Source organism: Brachyistius frenatus, unplaced genomic scaffold (genome assembly GCF_029030835.1).
Source record: "Brachyistius frenatus isolate BFR_SWC_R1_liver_20210118 unplaced genomic scaffold, ASM2903083v1 Contig_83, whole genome shotgun sequence".
In the NCBI taxonomy this organism is placed as follows: Eukaryota; Metazoa; Chordata; class Actinopteri; family Embiotocidae; genus Brachyistius; species Brachyistius frenatus.
In genome coordinates, this window is record NW_027210682.1 from 1,709,683 (window position 1) to 1,729,030 (window position 19,348).

A 19,348-nucleotide genomic window follows, 5' to 3' on the forward strand; every position below is an offset into this window, starting at 1 on the left:
CAGCGTTGAGGGCTTACTTGTGTGGGTAAAGTGAATGCGTAGTGCGCAGACTCCAGGGGGCGACGCTCATTGGTCAAAGGTACAGTCACTGCTGTGGAAGTTGATCGTATTCAACAGTGTGAAGTAAAGTGACGTGGAGTGTTGCGGACATGGCAAGCTGTCGTCTAAAACTTCAGAAACTATGAAAGGAGTTGTCACCACATCTTGGGATAAGCAGTCGTAATAGCGTTTGCCTCACAGTGTCAGACTCAACGTTGACGAAACAAGCTTTTCATCCAAGAATTTAACAATACGGCGCTTAGGACCGGCTAGCCAATTAGCTAGCTACCAGGAACAGCCGCTCCGGTGACGATAGCGGTGTAATATCCGCGTTATGCAAGTCAAATATTGTATTATCACCTGAGCCAAATCATGAAGCGGACGAAGAAGAACTTGACTGACCGCCGTTGACCTACACTGTACAGAAACCGCACTAGTTGGCTTGCTAATCGTATCCCAGGAGTCGGCTGTGCGGGTAAACATCAGGACCGACCGTCACGATGAGCTCTCTGCTCCGAGGTGAAGAGATGTGTCTGGCCCAGCTGTTTCTGCAGTCTGGGTCTGTCTACGACTGCATCAGTGAACTTGGAGAGCTGGGGCTGGTGGAGTTCAGAGACGTAAGTCCCGACACGGACCGGTTTGAATCTCCTGGAACTCGGGAAAGTTCTTGCTGAGTTTGCCAACCTCGGAAAAAGTATTGAACAGAGTGGTAGACGTAAGACGACACCCGCTGGTGTCCATATTGTGTGAATGTATGAACATTTGTAACTTTTATTTACAAAGTAAGTAAGTAAAATGGCCTGTGTAGGTTTATGACAGCTTGTCCCTCAGATGTTGATGTGCTTCTGTATCAGTGATAAGTGATGATGAGGATTGTTAATGGTTCTTTGCTTGACTAAAAATGTCCCCTGGACCTGTTTCAGCTCAATCCCAGTGTCAACGCCTTCCAGCGAAAACATGTCAATGAGATCAAAAAATGTGAGGAGATGGAGAGAATCCTTGGTAAGAATATATTGGTCTTTGATATACAGTTTACTAAAAAGCCCCCCTCACCCCGATATATTTATTGAGTGGATTTAAGGTTAAGCTTTAGTCTTTGGTTAACTGGTCCGTGCATTATTAGATTAAAAAGAGAACCACACACTGTCAGACTTGGTTTCAAATCCAGTTATTCAAAGGTTTGTCTTGGTAGTTGGAACACGTGAAAACTGTTTCGTGTGTTACAAAAGATTGCTCTTTGTTTTTAACAGGGTACCTTCTGAGGGAAATCAAGAAAGCAGATATTTCACTGCCAGAAAGAGATGTGAACCCAGTGGCTCCTTTACCCAAGCACGTCATGCCTATAATGGTTAGTTACTTGCTTATTATCAATGCTATTCACATTATTAATATTAATAATAAGTCACTTTGGGAAATCGTGAACTTGCTATCGAAATAATGGATGCCATGTTAACCAATTTCCCCAATATTTATGGGGGTGTAAAATTTTCAAAATTCTCTACATGATATATCGCCACATTAAAAATACTCAATTTAAACTCTGCTGAAGGTATTATGGCACAGAGTACGATTTTTCAAACAAAACTTGCGTCATCAACAAAACAAATTCACATTTTCTGTCTGCAAAGCTCTCATCATTAAAAAAACAACAACAACAACAACAAAAAACACGATAGTTGATGGAAAAACAATGGTAAAACAGAAATTGACCTTGTTTATGAGGAATGTGGTCCTATGAGAATTAGGCAACTAATCATCAGACTGTAGGAGGAGGAGCTGGAACGTGAGAGAGAAGAGATGGAGTATGATACAGTGGACCATGAATTGTAGTTTGATACATGAGTTTTACATACCCTTACAGTTGTAAGATATTGCATATCATTTTGTACAGTATCTGTAACTTTTTAAAAACATATTAAGCACATATTTTTACAGGCAATATAGCCTCTGTATTCTGTATTGCAGTCACAGACTGCTAATATTATGACCCAAAGACCCATGGTTCTTTAAAGTTCAGGAAAAAAAAGATTTTTTTTTTTTTTTTTTGTGATGTGCTGTATGTTTATTGTCATGGAAAGGGACAATAGGACTTTTTCTACATTAACTAGGTAGGAATTAAAAATAAAACCTTAATTTCTTTTCATCGCCTAGCAATACCGGAAAAAAAAAATCAACTTAAAATCATGCACTGATCATTGCTGTCATGTATTACTCATATATTAATTTACAGGAGCAGCTGCAGAGGCTGGAGGCAGAATTAAGTGAAGTTACCAGGAATAAAGAGAAGCTACAGAAGAATCTGCTGGAGCTGACAGAGTACACACACATGCTGCGCATCACCCGCAACTTTTTCCAGAGAACTGCTGAGGTTAGTGTGACATTTTTTCATGTAGCCGGACTCTTTACACTCACATTTTTATCTTGTTAATCCACACAGCGTTGCAGTCAGACTTTTTGATTTCATGTTAATTCTCTCTTTTACACTTTTACATCTTTACTTGTAGCGAGATCCTCTACAAGTACAATATGAAGAGTTTCCCTTCCTAGAAAAAGACACAATGATGGACTACAGCAGCATGCAGAGGCTCGGAGCCAAACTGGGGTGAGGGTTGGAAATCTGATACGAATTATGTTTTTTTTTTTTAATGTTGGGAGTTTGATTTATTTTAGTGTTGAAAGCAGGTTTGTAAGTAATAGCATAGAAAAATAAATATTGGTTGCACGGTAGCTGCTACACATTTACAGAAAGTTACAAATGAGACAAGTTTCCCTTTTATTCCCTCATAAGTTGTGTTCTCTGTCACTTCTGTCTGACTTTAGTCGTCTTACCAACAGACACTTTATTCACAGTACACTCATAAACAGGCAAGACATTCACTGGATGCAATAACTGAAATGCAGCTGTGGTTCTTTGCCAACAACATTTTGCTAAAACAAAACCTTATTCGTAGATTGTATACTTAGCTAAATGGTTGTAAGTGCACTACTTAAACATTTTAAATCATCACAAAGTTGATACCAAATATTTATTAGCAAGCTAGCTGCTATCCATCAGGCATACTGTTTAGCATGTTATAGAGCTTTGGACAGGCCTAAAAAAAACAAAAACAAATTGGAACATATAGTCTACGTGATGATGTATCCTTAATAATATTTAATACACAGTTGATTTAATTGCCTTTTGTAAGTCACCTCACTATTAACTGTATTAAGATCAAAGTTACAGCCGTACTGACTCAAAGACAAAAGAACACTTTAAAGATTGTGCCAGGAGAAAACTTAGTGAGCAGTACTGTATCAAATCAACTGATTGGAAAAATGTCAGCTATAACAACTACAGAATGTTTTTATGGGAGGTTTATTTTCTGAATTATCAGCCTACATGAAGGATACAATATGCATGTTACAGGGAACCTGCGCAGTATATTTTCTTCTCTGGGTGTCTGCCCAAAACCCTGATTCAGTTTTATCAATTTAAAATTATATCTACAACACAATAAAGTGTGCAAAAAAAATAATGGGCTCTGAATACTTTCTGAATATACTGTATCTGCAGTCGTGACACTGCTACTCAGCAACATAGAAAGGATCACAGCTACAGCTGGAAGTGTGTATTATGGCTTGGTGAGCACAATGTGGCATCAATAATGTACGATTTTAACAGCAAAGCCACGATCATTGTGACCGATCCCTTGAAGCTGTTTGCTCCAGAGTTTAAAAATCAATGGCTTCATAGTTAACGGGAATATAACAATAATTGACTCTTCTTTCATAGACGTTTTTTTTATGTGATGGACTTGCACAGAGTCTTTTCAAATTTGGAAATGTAATTATCAAAGCAACATAAACAATGTTTATGAATGAAAACTTTTTTTGTAAAGGGTATTTTTGGTTTTATGTTATTATATTTGTGTCATTTTGAAAGTTAAAGATCCAGTTATTTTGCACATACTGCATGTTGGGCTGTTTGTGAACATTCTCATTGTCTTGCAGTTTCATTTCTGGGCTTATTCAACGGGTGAAGATCGAAGCGTTTGAGCGGATGCTTTGGAGAGTATGTAAAGGCTACACCATCCTCAGCTATGCTGAGGTTGAGGAGTACCTGGATGATCCAACCACAGTAAGTTACTCAAAGTCTTTCCTGAATTACGGTGATATTGATATATCAACCAAGAAGGCAGAAGGAACATTTGCATTAATCGCATACTCTATCTATATCTCACCTCTTAACTCGTCTATTTGCCAGCTAATTAGATTGGTACAGCAAGGTAACAAACTTGATTTATTTAAATATGATTAATTTACAGTAAATCAACTTTCATGACACACTTTTGAACCTCATCCAAGAAATGCTTCTAATGACAGATTGGATCTTAACGTCAATATCTGCACATAATAGGGACTTTTGTGAGACAACCCTGTACTGAATTTTGCAACTTTTAAAAGTGTGATCAAAATTGATTTTAAATAATGTAAACCATTACATATGTATATAAATACATACCATATTTTTGCTTTTTACAAGGCCATGATGACTTTGCAATGAACCATCAATTACTCGTCGAAAAATACTGAATATTAGTGAAATATGAATTATTACAAAACAGCTTGTATTTTAGTTTTAATATTTAAATTATTTGCTCTATGCCACAGTGTTGAATATTACTACAAAATATATAGATGTCACTTTTGTTTGCGTAAGTGTGAGAGGAGTTTGTGAAGTACGTGCCAAGTATTATAGCGCAGTAAAAATGACAAAGAAATGTGTCTTTGTTAATAGCTGGGTCAGAAGTGAAACGACTCTAGTGAAGCTGTTGTTTAGTATTTTCTTCTTGCTTGTTCTCATAAACAATGAGCGCTGTGATCTTGTCTGTTCATACCCAGTGACAGCACTAATCCACTTATCCATTTCCTCTGCCTGACCAGAAGGCTGGCATGCAGGGCTGCGACTGATGAATGGAATGTCAGACACATACTGTATATGTAGTACTTTCACTGTTGGAGAGCTAATTTTAAAATCCCGCAAAAAGAGGGGGAAAAAAATGGATAGAGAAAGCTGCTTTTTAGCATCTGTGAGGTCAAACTAGTTTCATTTCAATTTCAATTCAGTTTCCAATTCCAAATACTTTTTTGTTTATGAACAGCTTGATTGAACAGACTGTTTTAAATCCTATGTTTTTGCTTCCTTTCTAAGGAATGCACAGGTTTTCAACTGGAAACGTGACCACCACTTTAAAGCCTACCCAGGGCCCAATGAAACATCTCTATATCTTGTCGATGGCGTGTCATACACAATATGACATGTATAACACTCCCTTTTATTGTCTATACACAGGGTGAGCCTACAAAAAGTGTGGTGTTTCTGATCTCTTACTGGGGAGACCAAATTGGCCAGAAAGTGAAGAAGATCTGTGACTGGTAATTTTTGCACACCTTTCATTCCAGGCTTACGTCTCTTTATTTACGCTTATTTTTTCTCTCTTCAGTAGTAGAGATTTGTAAATAACAGACTTTTTTTTCCCTTCATAGCTACCACTGTCACTTGTATCCCTATCCCAGTAGCAATGAGGAGAGGAATGATGTCGTGGACGGACTAAGAACTCGCATTCAGGACCTGCACACAGTAGGTCTTCCATTTTTTTAAAGTATCTAATTATGCAGATGTTTAATTCATGACAGAAAAAGTAGTTCTTCTGTTTGTCATTCATTACAGGTTTGCTTATAAAGGGGTTATCTGTCATCTCCCTGAGATATAAATACAAGCTAGATAATTTAAAACCTGAACTCTCCCAAGTAATTTTTTTTAATACAACATTTTCTAAAACAAGCTTGTAGAAAATGTTGTGTTCAGTGAATCATAATGCATTTGATGCAATTAAGGATTTCTCTTTTGAACTGGTCATTTATGGTCAAAGAACAAAATGAAATGGCTGATTTATTTTCTGAAATATTTACCCATTTGTTCTCCTTGTGAGCCTTTGCAGTCACAGATACTGATTGACTGTGTTGCATGGTTAATCGTTTGGTAGCTATAAGCCGCTGTGACTGCAAAATAGAATTGTGCTCACCCCGTGTAGCACATGATCAACATCAGACCTCAGCCGAACCCCCCCACCTCACCCCGCTCCTCCTGTCTGCATTGTGTCTTAATCTCTTGTATTAATGCATGCAAACACTCACAAAAGCCTCTTGATGAAATCTTTCTTTCTTTCTTGTAATTTTCCATATATAACCAGAGAAATTCTGAATTGTCAGGATGTGTCACCTTTATTTTATTTTATTTTATTTGTTTAAGTGTTTAATATTTCAATGCCTTGCACCACAGTGAGTCCTGTTTATCTGTCCCTGTGTCCAGGTGCTTCATAGGACAGAGGACTACCTGAGACAGGTCCTGATTAAGGCGTCAGAATCCGTCTACACCTGGGTCATCCAGGTCAAGAAAATGAAGGCCATCTACTATATTCTGAACCTGTGCAGTTTTGATGTGACCAACAAGTGTCTAATCGCTGAGGTGTGGTGTCCTGTCGATGACATTCCCACACTGCGGAGAGCCCTAGAAGAAGGATCGGTGAGCAAACTCTGAATAGAGTCGTTTATCCTGACTCTGGCCTCACTGCAGGCTTTTCTGTGTATTTAACCACAGCAGCTGTTTCATTAACTGGGGTATTGCCATCATGAAGGCAAGTCATGTTTGAGGCTTTTCTTTTATTTTGCCCACTTAGTTTAAGAAACATATTTTACATGACTTGGGTTCTGAAAGGATGGTGTTAATTCTGTTTGTAGGCTGAGGAGGACAGTGTTTTTGAGATAAAGAAACTATGGAGAATAACTGTTCCAAAATTGGTGTATTTATCATATATCATCACAATGGAGCATTATAGCTACTGTATTTCTCACACTCGCATGTTAACACAGATATTTCACAATGATGTTTCAGAGAAAAAGTGGAGCGACAGTTCCTTCCTTTGTCAATCGTATCCCCACCACCGACACTCCCCCCACCCTGATCAGGACCAACAAGTTTACCTCTGGCTTCCAGAACATCGTGGACGCCTACGGAGTGGGAACCTACAGGGAGGTTAACCCCGGTAAGTGGGACTCTTAATCTTGCTGTAAGTTAATTTTTTTTTTTTTTTTAAATGACGCAAAAATGCATTACCAGATTAAACTTAAAAAATAACATGCAAGGGCCAAACTGAAATCCAAATTTATCAGTTTGGAGATCTTAAAAGATGCCAGGTCCCTTCATCAGAAGTTAAAGAGATGACAGCAAGGTGGCCATGCACTTTAAAAAAGTCACAAAAAAAGAAAGTTAACCCTTCAAATTTGAACTCTTCATCCTATGATAACACCTGCATAATGTAACCAAAATTTAATCCATAATTAAGGTGAATTGCTTGAAAGACTTGGCCATGGACTCAGTCTAGGAATTTCACACTACTTTTTGTAATAAAGTCTTTCTATGATTAATGTACAGATCTTTCTGGTTTTAATTCAGAAAGTTTTGTGTAAGTGTATCTTTTCTTTTTCTGTTTTAACTGTTGTTGCTTTCATTTCTTGTGCTACTGATAAATTTAATATCCTGAACTGAAATGACTAGTGAAGCTGTCGTTTAGTATTTTCTTCTTGCTTGTTCTCATAAACAATGAGTGCTGTGATCTTGTCTATTCATACTTATCATATTTCATTATATTTTTTTCTTTATATTGACCTTTTTTTTTCCCCCACCAATTTTTAGCCCCGTTCACAATCATTACGTTCCCGTTCTTGTTCGCTGTGATGTTCGGGGACCTGGGTCATGGAGCTATCATGGCTCTATTTGCTTCCTGGATGGTGTTGTATGAGAACAACCGTAAACTTAAAAACACCAGGAATGAGGTCAGTGAGTACTTTAAAGCAAACGACAGCCATTTGAAACATTATTTGTGTTACTTAACAAATAGCAATATGTCTGAAGTGTAACTGAGAGAATTGATGTGTACTTTCAGATCTGGAACACATTCTTTGAGGGGCGTTATATCATTCTGATGATGGGCCTTTTCTCCATCTACACTGGCCTGATATACAATGACTGCTTCTCAAAGTCCCTCAACATCTTTGGGTCTGGATGGAGTGTGAAGGCCATGTTCAATGCATCTGTGTGGAAGTGAGTGACTAATGAGAAGATGGACTTCATTGTAATAGTAAAAATGGTCAAATGTGTTTCAAAATTTAAACACAAGATATTTGTGGATTTGTTTTCTAATCACATACATTAAACACACTCTTAGTTACACACGCATGGTTTTATTTGTGCCTAACAGGATGGATGATGTTCATGGGAATCGTTTTCTTACTCTGGATCCGAATGTTACAGGAGTTTTCAAGGGGCCGTACCCTCTGGGAATTGACCCAGTGAGTAGACAATATTGAAAGCTTGCCATCATGTATACACAGATTTGATCTTTGTTGCAAGAAGTCTTCATCATATTCACAAACACCGTAAACAGCACTGTAATATGTCCCCAAAATCACACATGCATGCACATACAAACATATTTTTGTACATATAATAGACAAAATAGTTATTTGATTTCTGAATGGTTTACGGGCTACAACGTGAGTGGGCACTTCACATGTTATGGATTTTACTGAATAATAACCATTTGGTTAGTTGTCTCTAACACAGGGAATTAAAGAAACACAATTAGCCAACAAAGTATTTTTTTCTTTTGCTCTTGTCATTATACAGGAGTATTTTATTAAGACTAGAATACAAAGTAAAGAACTGTAGATGTACCGGTCACACCTTTCATCTACTGATATTGATACTGATCCCCAAACAAAGGGTATTTGCTATTACAATTAACGATCTGATACAGTTCAGTTTCAAATTGTTAAGCAGCTCCTTTGTGTTTCAAGGTCTTTACTAAGAGTTGACGTTTGATAGCATAATATTCTGTATAAACTTATAAAATGTTGATCCTATTGTTGCAAAGGTTAATAATATTCAATTTAATATAATATTCTTATATTAACAGCTTTTAATGCAAAGCAGTCATCTTTATGGCCAGTACAGTAAATTTGATCAGTGCATCATTATTAAAAACAGTAGCTTGATTATCAGTAATGTCAGTCATACAGGAACACACATTGTGTGCTAAAAATAAGTAGGGTCCAATTCCTGGAATGAAAGTTATTACATCAATTGTATAAAGATAAAATCACTACAGCCCCTCCAGGCTTACATGGCTTTAAGCAATGAACAAAACACAGCTAGCTATTCTTTAGTTGGTTTAAATAAAATTGCTTGAGTTAATCATTCACCAGTCACAACTAATAAAATGTCAACTCTCCATTTCAAAGATTTGGAACTTGGCATCCAACCGCCTTACATTTTTGAACTCCTACAAGATGAAGATGTCAGTGATACTGGGCATCATACACATGAGCTTTGGGGTCATCCTCAGTACTTACAATCACCTGTAAGTACTTTTTTGTTGCTGTTTTTTTTTTTTTTTTAAACCTTTGAAAGCCCTCAATATTATAGTTTTTAATAGTCTTTCTTCTTCTTGTCCAAAAACAGACACTTTAGGAAGAAGTACAAGCTGTACTTGGTATTTCTCCCTGAGCTCCTGTTCCTCTTGTGTCTGTTTGGCTACCTGGCGTTCATGATATTCTACAAGTGGCTGGTCTTCTCTGCTGAGAACTCCAGACAGGCCCCAAGCATTCTCATCCACTTCATAAACATGTTCCTCATGCAGGATGATGCAGTGCAACCCCTCTACCCAGGACAGGTGAACAGCTCATCCAAAGCTCTGTTACTCCAGTACCTCTGTTCTTACTGAACAGATTCAATCTAATGTAAAAGTACTCTACAGACATCAGTGAGACATCATAACAATGAAATGTTGTTTTCATTCTTCCAGATGGGCCTGCAGATATTTCTGGTGGTCATTGCTGTTCTCTCAGTGCCGTTTTTACTAGTGGGGAAACCTCTCTACCTTTATTGGCTTAAAAATGGAAGCCCCCGTCTAGGAATGTACAGGGTGAGGGTTTACGACACATGTCTGCCTATGAATATGTGCATGAATGTGAAAAACATCTCCAAATAATGGTTCTGAGTGTAAACATTCAATTACACCTTGTTTGACTGTGTGTTCTCAGGGATATGAGCGTGTGCGGCGAAACAGTGAGGAGGAGCTCTACCTGATGAGGGCTCATGACATGGAGGAGGGCAGCAGTCACAGTGATCTCTCCACCAGTGGAGAGCACCACACAGAGAAGGTCTGCAAATAACTCCACACTTATCCATTCATCTTACAATTCCTTCTATGTTACCATTTTTTTTTTTTATTAGCTTTGACCTGTGATGTTGAATCCAGTTTTTGTTGTTGTTGTTGTTGTAATAGTTTGACTTTGCAGATGAGTTCCTTCATCAGGCCATTCACACTATAGAATACTGCTTGGGTTGCATCTCCAACACAGCCTCTTACCTCAGGCTCTGGGCTCTGAGCCTCGCACATGCCCGTGAGTAATGATGGTTTACAGTATAAGACACGGGTAGTGTGTCTCTCCTTGAAGCTTTTACAAGCACATACTTGATGCCAGGTCAAAATGCCACTTCTCAATTTTGTCTCTCTTCTACAATGTAACAACTTTAAGTCTTCAGTTACCCTCCAGCAGACTAGAGTTTGTTAGTACAGATACCAATCACTGCAATCTGCTTATACATAAACCTGCAGATATGCAATACATTTTCTTGAAAATGTCATTATTTGTCACCCTGACTAGATTTCTGCTATTGATCTTATGGACATGAAATCAAAATATAACATGACATTTTTAATTTGTGGCTCCTTCTTTATTCCCTGCATTTGCTCACATTGTATGTGTATAAAGCAGTTCTTTAGATCACCTCATTAGTCCCTCCAATTAAATTTAACCCTTAAGTCATTTAACAATGATGAGCGGAGATATTAATTGGAGTCTAGATGATTGACAGGCCTGATATTTGTCTGTATATTGTTAACTGGCATGTCCCCTTTATCTCTGTTTGTCGTATTTTCCTGAATGGGCGGTGCACATACTCACTTCCCTGATTTCACAGAGCTATCAGAGGTGCTGTGGGCCATGGTGATGCGAGTAGGACTACGAATGGACACCCGCCTCGGAGTTTTTTTCCTGGTGCCCGTGTTTGGCCTGTTTGCCGTTCTCACTGTGTCCATCCTCCTGATAATGGAGGGTCTGTCTGCATTCCTTCATGCCCTCCGGTTACACTGGTAAGAACAACTGCTCAAGTACTTGTGTTAATATCAGAATCAATGTGCTTTGAATGACATCCATGTTTTTATATTCATAACTGCTGTTTGTTTTTTTTCCCCCTCAGGGTGGAATTTCAGAATAAATTCTACAGTGGGACAGGAGTCAAGTTTTGCCCCTTTGCCTTTTCTCTCCTGCCTTCCAGCTTTGAGCACGATGGCTTACTGTGAGGGGACTCTGTTGTGATCCTCTTAGGTGGTAAACAGAGCCAAAACAACTGATATTTATTTTCAGCTTTTAACAATTTGTCATTTAAAGAAAATTGTATGGTGAGTCACAAGTTTTGAAATGAAGCACACGGCCCTCCCAACTGTTTCAAGAACACAGACCGAACAGAGTGTGCTGTTGAGAAATCAGTGTTTCTTATTGGAAATTCATGTAACAAAGGGTATTTTGTACCAGGATCAGTATACATCACTACTGAACATTTTGAAGTTAAAATGTGAGGCAAGGATTTGATGTGTAACTCATACTTACAACTGGCCATCAAATTTTTACATGATACAATTGGTAACCGTTGTTGATGTCATTTTATGGAGAATCACATCTGCCAAACTTAGAATAAATAGAAAATGATATATTATCTTAGTATTGGATAATGTAACTAATAACAAAATGGAGGGCCTTAAAGTTTGGCTGCACAGAAAACAATGGTTTTGAATTTTTTTTTTGTGAAATTTCCTGATTAAATAAGAGAAATGGTAAAATAACATGTCTTTTCCTTCAAGAAAAATTATTAACTTTAATAATTTTTGTTTCCCCAATCTTCTTTTCTCCACTGCCATTATTTATATTACTTACTTTTTTTCAAAGTTTTGGCAGATTTGGTTTCCATACACTCGGTTGCGAGCCACCTTTCAGTCAAATAGGTCTTGCTCAACTTTTTGGTGCACCGATTGCCTTACAGAAGTACAACCACGTGACACCTTATTATATCTTTCTTCAGTTTCCCTGGTAGCCCTAGTTTATGGTACCACAGTGAAGGATCGTTAACTTTTCATGATTGAAGAGTGTTTAGACAGATGTGTGATGAGATGTACATACTTTTACAGAATTATTTTTTAATTTATTTTAAAAAGTTGCACCAGAATTTCAGATGAATGTTAAGGAAATATAATTTTTATGCATTCACTGTGTTGCCTTTGCTCCTGCCACCTACTGTACATTTGAACATTCCATGCATGGAAAACATAAGTCATTGATATGTTGACTTTGCTCTGCTGGTTGGGAGCCCCTTACTTTGAAAGATCCCATGTCCATTTTCAGCACAGTGGATAGGGCTGTATTAAATCTTCAGATTGGGTTATGTACTTATGTCAGGCACTACTATTGGCTGATTTTGTGATGTTGTTCATACTGTATGGAATTGGTATTGGGATTTTTTTTTTTCAAAGAGAAGGAGACTTCATTGTCATCACTCTTGCTTTATTGAATTGTCTGGACTTTTTCACTGGTAACACAATTTTATACAGAGAGATGCTACCATGCATTTAAGATAGTCAGAACCTTCTCTCAAATATTAGTACTCGATCAGTATGGCCTCAAATCTTGATGATACGAGTGGCAAGCTCTGTTTTATTTGGGCAAGTGATGTTTCAGTTGTAAATATTGGTTAGTTAAAACTAAATTGTCAGCTGAAGGGTAATTGTAATTTTTTTCAAATGCAGTCATAATTTTGCTATCGATTATTAAGTGTCATGTTTTTTCAGTGACAAACACTCCATGCTCCACTTCTTTGAAGAAAGTTGTCCTGTTTCAATAATAAATTGTATTTTTTGAGTTGCTTTTCCCTCTTCGAGCCCATAAATGCATCTCGTACTGTTCCTGGGTGTAGATAACATGGAAGTCATGCTTTAGAATTCATCCTTTTCCTATGTTTGAGGTCTTTGAGCATAAACAGACCAAATCTTACCTTAACCTTAAATCTTGTGTACCATCCTGGTTCTAAAAGTGCTGACTGTGATTTTCTTAAATGCAGCTGTATTTTGAGGGGATTTGTTTTAAATGTACACACACCTTACTGAAATATCATTCCAGTAATAGCAGTTACTGTATTGATCTAATACATAAAGATTAAAAAAAACAATCAAAAAAAATAGGTTCACTAACAAATACTAACATATTGTGTTACGATAAGTTAAATTGAAAAAAAGAAAAGAAAAAGGTAATAGAAGACACCAAAGTGAATATAATTTTTTCAGTATAAACTTATTTTGATCATTAAATGTTGCTAAATTCCACTCATTAATTTTAGTCTTTCTTTATTTTATTCATTATGATTGTCAATTGGTCTATTTGGTAGTCAGTCATGTGCAACCACAGGGCCACCATGCCATTCAAAACAGTAATTGGTAGGTACCAGATCCTCAAACAAAGCGATGGCGGGCCCTGCGTTTGATCAGGTAGCAACTGCCTTCCAGTCAAAGCACGGGGAACTCATTTCCCGGGTTCTCCCCACTTGTGTTGAGTAGTTACCAAGGCAACGACAAACGGTTAACCTGCGACGACATTGCTCGGGTAGTTTCAACGTTTCGGGTGGCGACATGTTGAGCTGAAGAAAGAAACGCAGCTTTAATAATTTTCAAAATGTTCACTCGTGATAATTGACAAATATGATCCACGAAGATTTACGGGTGGAGTGGATTCGACAACAAGTGTCCGCCGTTTTCAATTTGTGGAAATGTCCCGAGTGTTTCGACGACGTTCTCTCTCGGGATGGTGGAAAAGAAGAAGAAAAAATTGTCAGTTTTTTTAACTACATCTCTGAGGAAGATTCACCGACATGTCTTATGTTTTTCAAAACCGTTACAGAAGAAGAAATTGAAGTAGAAGTTCCTGTCGGTGAGTGTTGTCTGTCTTCATGCCTTTTGTGTAATTAGTTGGCAAACGTCCGGGTCACAGGTAACAGTTGGTGTCTAATTCACTTAACCGTTACAGCCCAACATAGAAATTGAACGATGGGTCAGCGACCTTACTTTCTACTGTGTTTATGCCTATTGTTTTGTATTACTATGCTAATATTCATTTTATTTTCTTGTTTGATTCTCTTTCTCTTCTGCATTGTCTTCTGCATTGCCTGTTGCAGCAGCTCCCCCTCGGGATGCTGCTGCAGCGAAATAATTTCTCCTCGGGGATTAATAGAGTACAATAAAATAAAAATTAAATAGACTGGCACTTTATTTTGTAGTGTTGATGTGGACAGAAAGAAAGCATCTAACTACAATATTTATAACTTTAGAGAGAACGACAGATGGAGACTCTTCAGATCTTGACAAGAAGTCCTTGACCCCACGTGAAGCAGACTTAGAGGACACTAATGGAGAAAACCCCAGCTATGTGAGATCAAACTTTAATTGCTTTCAAATTGTGACTATTCGAAAATCGTTAATCAATGTGTTATTAATGACGAGGATAGTTATTTGAAAATATTTAACCTGTCTGTGGTTTGGCGTTTTCAGAGGATTGAGGTCAAAGTCGCCTATCACACTACGCTTGATGTCGCAGTTAACCAATACCCAGAGAGATTTTTGAAATCTCACGTCTTCTACTGTATTAGGAGCACAAAGGGTGAGATGACAGTGTAATCCGAATTGAACATGTTCAAGCCTCTATTGCACAAACAAAGGGTTACCCACGATGTGTTTATTGTTCGTGTTTTAAACAGACACCATTGTTGAACCATGTGATATAAACGAGGCCAATCTCCTGTTGCCCAAGTTATTTGACATTGGCATGCACAGTGGAGATCCCCTGAAGGTGCTGCGTGACAAACTTATCCATGTAAGTATTTAAGTCAGGGTAAGTAAAATGAAAAACAACTCACTAACCAACAGCAATCATTAAGACTAAAATATAACGTAACGACAGTAGAAATGCTGTAAACATCAACCATGTATATAAAACATCAGATTTATTTGAATAAAGAATACAGGGTATCTGTTTTCACTGTGTTTCTTGTCAGCTGTACATACCCTTGTTCACGAACCTGAGTGTGAGCACTGGAGTAAGTTCTCAAACCTCGCTTCAGGAGGAGAGTCCAGTGACGCCAAATGATCAATTCACGATCCGCGATGAGTTGCTCCACAGAACGCACAAGTTTTTGGGACAGATCAATGAAACTCTCCAAGAAATTCAGATTCAAGGTTTGTTTTAATTGGTATACCAAAGGCTCATTATTTTAAATATCAACAGTCAGCAACCTCATGGCGTTCCTGATTTCTCCCCTCATTTTTCAAACATATTTTGGTTATTTTTAATGGCCATAGAGCGTACAATTTAAAAGCATTCCCTTTGTGGCAGAGGAGATTTCGCTGCACATCCCTGAGCTAGACCTGGAGATGGAGGTGGATGGAATGCTTTCTAATCCAGAGATGGCAGACAAATTGGAGCAGTGTGTGAGGAACTGGCAGACTCATATTACCATTGTTATAGAGGAACAGCAAACCACAAAGCCACAGGTTAGTGACTTCTGTTTTTTCGGGGGTTTAACCCAGGCAGCACTGGCGGTATCAAAGGTAAACAACTTAAATTTTACCTAAAGAACTTGGATTCAAGCCCAGCATACCCATATACAGTTGCTGCTGAAATGTCTCAAATATTACCAATCAATTAAATACTTGTCACCTCAAAATTCAAATATTCAGTTGATGAAATCACAAAACATACATAGTTATACCTTCGACCAATGTGAACTTTCCATTTTTCTCTAGGGTCCCAGCCCTATGGCTGAGATATCATTTTGGCAGGAGCGTGCGTCTGTCCTTTGTACTCTGAGTGAGCAGCTGAAACAGCCTGTGATAAAGAAGATTTTGGAGGTGATGACCAAAGTAGACCAAGGTGTTGTTCACACCCTGGAAGGAGTAGTTGCTGAACTGACTCGATACCGTTTGGAGGCAGACGATAACATGCGCTTCCTTAAGACACTGGAAAGACACTTCATGGTAAGCTGCACCTTTTTTTTTTTTACAAATGCTTTATTGCTGAATATTCATCACATTGACCGACTCTGTTCTATAATAATGCACAGAACGTCTACCAAGAGCTGGTAGTTAGAGTACATAAACACATTCTCCAGTAATATTTTTAATTGAACTAGTGACTACAGAATTGTTGTGGTATCCTCTGCTTCACTTCTATCAAAGTTGCCATTGTCTGTTTCAGAATCTGGCTACTGGAGCATCTTTTTCTGTGCTGCTGGAGACCATCCCTTCTCTGATGGAAAGCCTGCAAATTGTGTGGATAATCTCTTGCCACTATAACACAAATGAGTGTATGGTCCCCCTAATGGAGCGTATTGCCTGGCAGTTGTGTGAACGTGTGGCTCGAGTAATGAATGTCCACACACTATTCAAGTATGTGTGGCTAAATTTTACAGTGGGCATCCAGTTATTAGATTTGAGTTAAAAATAAGAGTTGGGGGGGGGGGGGAAACTCCTTTTCAAATATTTTGTTTAAGTATAACTTAATGTGTTGTGCCTTGAACAGAGAAAAGAGGGAATTAGCCAGATCGAAAGTGCTTGAGGCAAAGCAGGTTCTGGATCAGTGGAAGTTATCCTACTTTGAGATACGCGCTGAACTTGAGGAATCGGAAATTAATCAACGCTGGGAATTTGACCGTAAGCGACTGTTCAAGAATACTGATTACATGGCCTCTGTCTGCCAGGACCTGTGCAATGTTTTGCAGGTCAGTGTACATATACTTTATAAATATTGACCTCTCAATCAGTAACTGAACGCATGAATGAATAAAATGAATCCGAGTTGTTCTCTTGGGTATGTGTTGTGCAGATTTTGGAGGAGTTCTATAACATCTTTGGCCCAGAGCTAAAAGGTGTGACCGGTGACCCAAAACGCATTGACGAAGTGCTGTGTAGAGTGGATAGTCTGGTTTTGCCCATTCGAGAACTCAATTATAACCCCTTTGACATCTGTAAGATGGGCAACTGGAAGATAATAATACATGACTTTGACACTACGGTTCAGGTGGGTTTAGGACATGTGTACTGTAGAAGCTGTTAACATCTGAGTTTTAATCAAGCATGATAGGATCAGCGTTTTACCATAATTAAATGTCAGTTGGGCACCAATGCAATTGCATAATTTAATGTGTGCTGTACCTCTTTTTTGACGGGTCTGCTCAGGCTATTGAGGGAGAGGCCATCAACATCATTGATCAGTCTTTTAAGTCACTGCGCTCTTCAGCGGATGCCTTTAACATGCTGATGAAATTCAAACACATCTTCTCCAGAGAAGCCATCAGCAACCATTTGATGGGAAAGTTTAATGACGTCTTGGTCCGGTATTGTAAAGAGGTACTGTGCTGTGACATTAAAAAACATTCCTGCTTTTGACTTTGAAGTTAAATTACTATAAAAGCTTCAGCTTTATTGTGATATGTGAATCCATGCATGGCTTTTGCAGTGCGAATTGTAAGCAAATACTGCAGAGTTACACTGTAACAAACTAAATCAAATTTTTACTAATGGCATTTTTATTGTATACCCTCATTGTCAAGGTTCAACTTATTCATCCATTTAAAACCTGGAAGTTACATTTCACTCATCAATTACTACTTTACAACTAAACATTCTATCTTTGTTTCATGTAGCTGCTTTAAAACTTTGCTATTAGGATTTTGAAAAATTTACATGGTTTGCCACAAGCACAAGCAAGTGTTTTGTTTTTTTCTTGTTTTTGAAGGTGGACATCATCAAGGCAATCTTTGAGGCAAAGAAAAGCAAGCCGCCACTCAATAAAAATGAGCCTCCTATTGCAGGAGCCATCAGATGGGTCCAATCTCTTTTACATCGCATCAAAAAAGCCATCCTTATCTTCCTGAAAGTGCCAGAGATGATGGAGAAAGAATATGGCCAAGCAGTGAGTTATTTCAGTCTTGCACAGCTGTATGGGTCAGTATAGATATGAAACTGTTGGACACCAAATTTTTATTTAAAGCCCATCTGTGAGTTTTGCTGTATTCTGCTCAGGCCAAGGAAAAGTATACACAATTGGCAGTGGAATTCAAGGAGTACATGGAGAAGAAATATAAGAGCTGTCTGGATGAGACAGAATGCAAATTGCCATTGTTAATGAAAAAAGCTCTGTTGGTCACGAATACCAGTGAAAACCCAGCCCAGGTATCTCACAATTTAATTACTTATAACCGTTACTCTTATGATATTGTGCAAAATCCAGATACAGTAGTGATTCTTAATCTTGTGATTTCAAACTGCCTTCTCATTTCTTGCCTTTTCTTATTTTAAGAACATCCTACCAAGTGAAAGAGGCGTACAGAGGGTCATCCGATACATTGTGAACTTTTCACCAGAGATCAAGGAAATCAATTCTGAAACAAATCACCTTGTGTCCCTGGGCTACTCTGTGGGCTCTCTGGCTCAAAATGTTGCGCTTGTAGAGTATAAATTGATCAGGTGATGATACTCACCAGTAACTGACTGCCCATCCTCAAAACCACTGCTTAATGTAATGTCTGACTCAACCTGTTTCAAACTTTGTTGCAGGTATGTTGACGATCTGAACAAACTGGTCAACCGCTACCACTCTGTAATAGACAGCCTGCATGAGGCACATCTCATTATGCTGACTCAACACATCAAAACTTTGAACAAAGAGCTGCATTTTGGATGCAAAAGACTCAGCTGGAATTCATTAGGTACCGTGCCTACAGATGCTACAATGTCTGTGTAATCTAAATTATGTGCACACTTCTCATCTAAAGATATTCATATTGTCTGTAAAATATGTGTTTGGTTTTAGGGATCCCTGACTTCCTCAGCCGAAGCACTCAGGCTGTCTCTAAGTTTGAGTCAACTGTCAATCAGATTCACAACAATGAGAGGGATATTGAGTCCAGGTTGCAATCCATTGTGACGGCCAACTTACTGAAATTTCCACTACCAGATAAATCAATGAACGAGTTACCAGGTAGAACCATTAGAAGGATGCTATTTATTGAATGTAAAACATGTTTAAGAAGTTGAATGTCTTG

The 19,348-nt window shown here is 38.2% G+C and overlaps 2 protein-coding genes across 2 annotated transcripts in view; both read left to right on the forward strand.

Moving 5' to 3' along the window:
* Nucleotides 1-129: 129 nt before the first annotated feature.
* atp6v0a2b (ATPase H+ transporting V0 subunit a2b) lies at nt 130-13,575 on the forward strand. Its single transcript, XM_069709582.1, has 20 exons — nt 130-656; nt 963-1,041; nt 1,290-1,387; nt 2,270-2,407; nt 2,544-2,641; nt 4,033-4,159; nt 5,375-5,457; nt 5,569-5,662; nt 6,395-6,607; nt 6,977-7,127; nt 7,778-7,917; nt 8,028-8,185; nt 8,343-8,433; nt 9,385-9,503; nt 9,605-9,815; nt 9,948-10,067; nt 10,186-10,305; nt 10,431-10,548; nt 11,129-11,300; nt 11,408-13,575. Exons 1-20 carry the CDS (start codon nt 540-542, stop codon nt 11,508-11,510), a joined length of 2,550 nt encoding a protein of 849 aa, XP_069565683.1. The 5' UTR covers nt 130-539; the 3' UTR covers nt 11,511-13,575.
* A 237-nt stretch (nt 13,576-13,812) lies between these two features.
* The window catches only part of dnah10 (dynein axonemal heavy chain 10), a 28,242-nt gene continuing 22,706 nt past the window's right edge, over nt 13,813-19,348 (forward strand). Inside the window, exons 1-16 of the mRNA XM_069709581.1 lie at nt 13,813-14,181; nt 14,579-14,676; nt 14,799-14,907; nt 15,005-15,120; nt 15,302-15,482; nt 15,640-15,797; nt 16,050-16,280; nt 16,501-16,691; nt 16,825-17,023; nt 17,128-17,322; nt 17,481-17,651; nt 18,040-18,216; nt 18,327-18,476; nt 18,604-18,770; nt 18,861-19,012; nt 19,117-19,284. Coding sequence (XP_069565682.1) covers nt 13,953-14,181; nt 14,579-14,676; nt 14,799-14,907; nt 15,005-15,120; nt 15,302-15,482; nt 15,640-15,797; nt 16,050-16,280; nt 16,501-16,691; nt 16,825-17,023; nt 17,128-17,322; nt 17,481-17,651; nt 18,040-18,216; nt 18,327-18,476; nt 18,604-18,770; nt 18,861-19,012; nt 19,117-19,284 — 2,692 coding nt within the window. The 5' untranslated portion in view covers nt 13,813-13,952. The remainder of the gene's footprint in view (nt 14,182-14,578; nt 14,677-14,798; nt 14,908-15,004; nt 15,121-15,301; nt 15,483-15,639; nt 15,798-16,049; nt 16,281-16,500; nt 16,692-16,824; nt 17,024-17,127; nt 17,323-17,480; nt 17,652-18,039; nt 18,217-18,326; nt 18,477-18,603; nt 18,771-18,860; nt 19,013-19,116; nt 19,285-19,348) is intronic.

Bases quoted from the DNA above. Each gene is read 5' to 3' on its own strand.
- atp6v0a2b (XM_069709582.1), top strand. From the start codon at position 540: ATGAGCTCTCTGCTCCGAGGTGAAGAGATGTGTCTGGCCCAGCTGTTT. The intron at 9,816-9,947 runs GTGAACAGCTCA...TCATTCTTCCAG, and splicing joins AACCCCTCTACCCAGGACAG to ATGGGCCTGCAGATATTTCT. The intron at 10,549-11,128 runs GTGAGTAATGAT...CTGATTTCACAG, and splicing joins TCTGAGCCTCGCACATGCCC to AGCTATCAGAGGTGCTGTGG.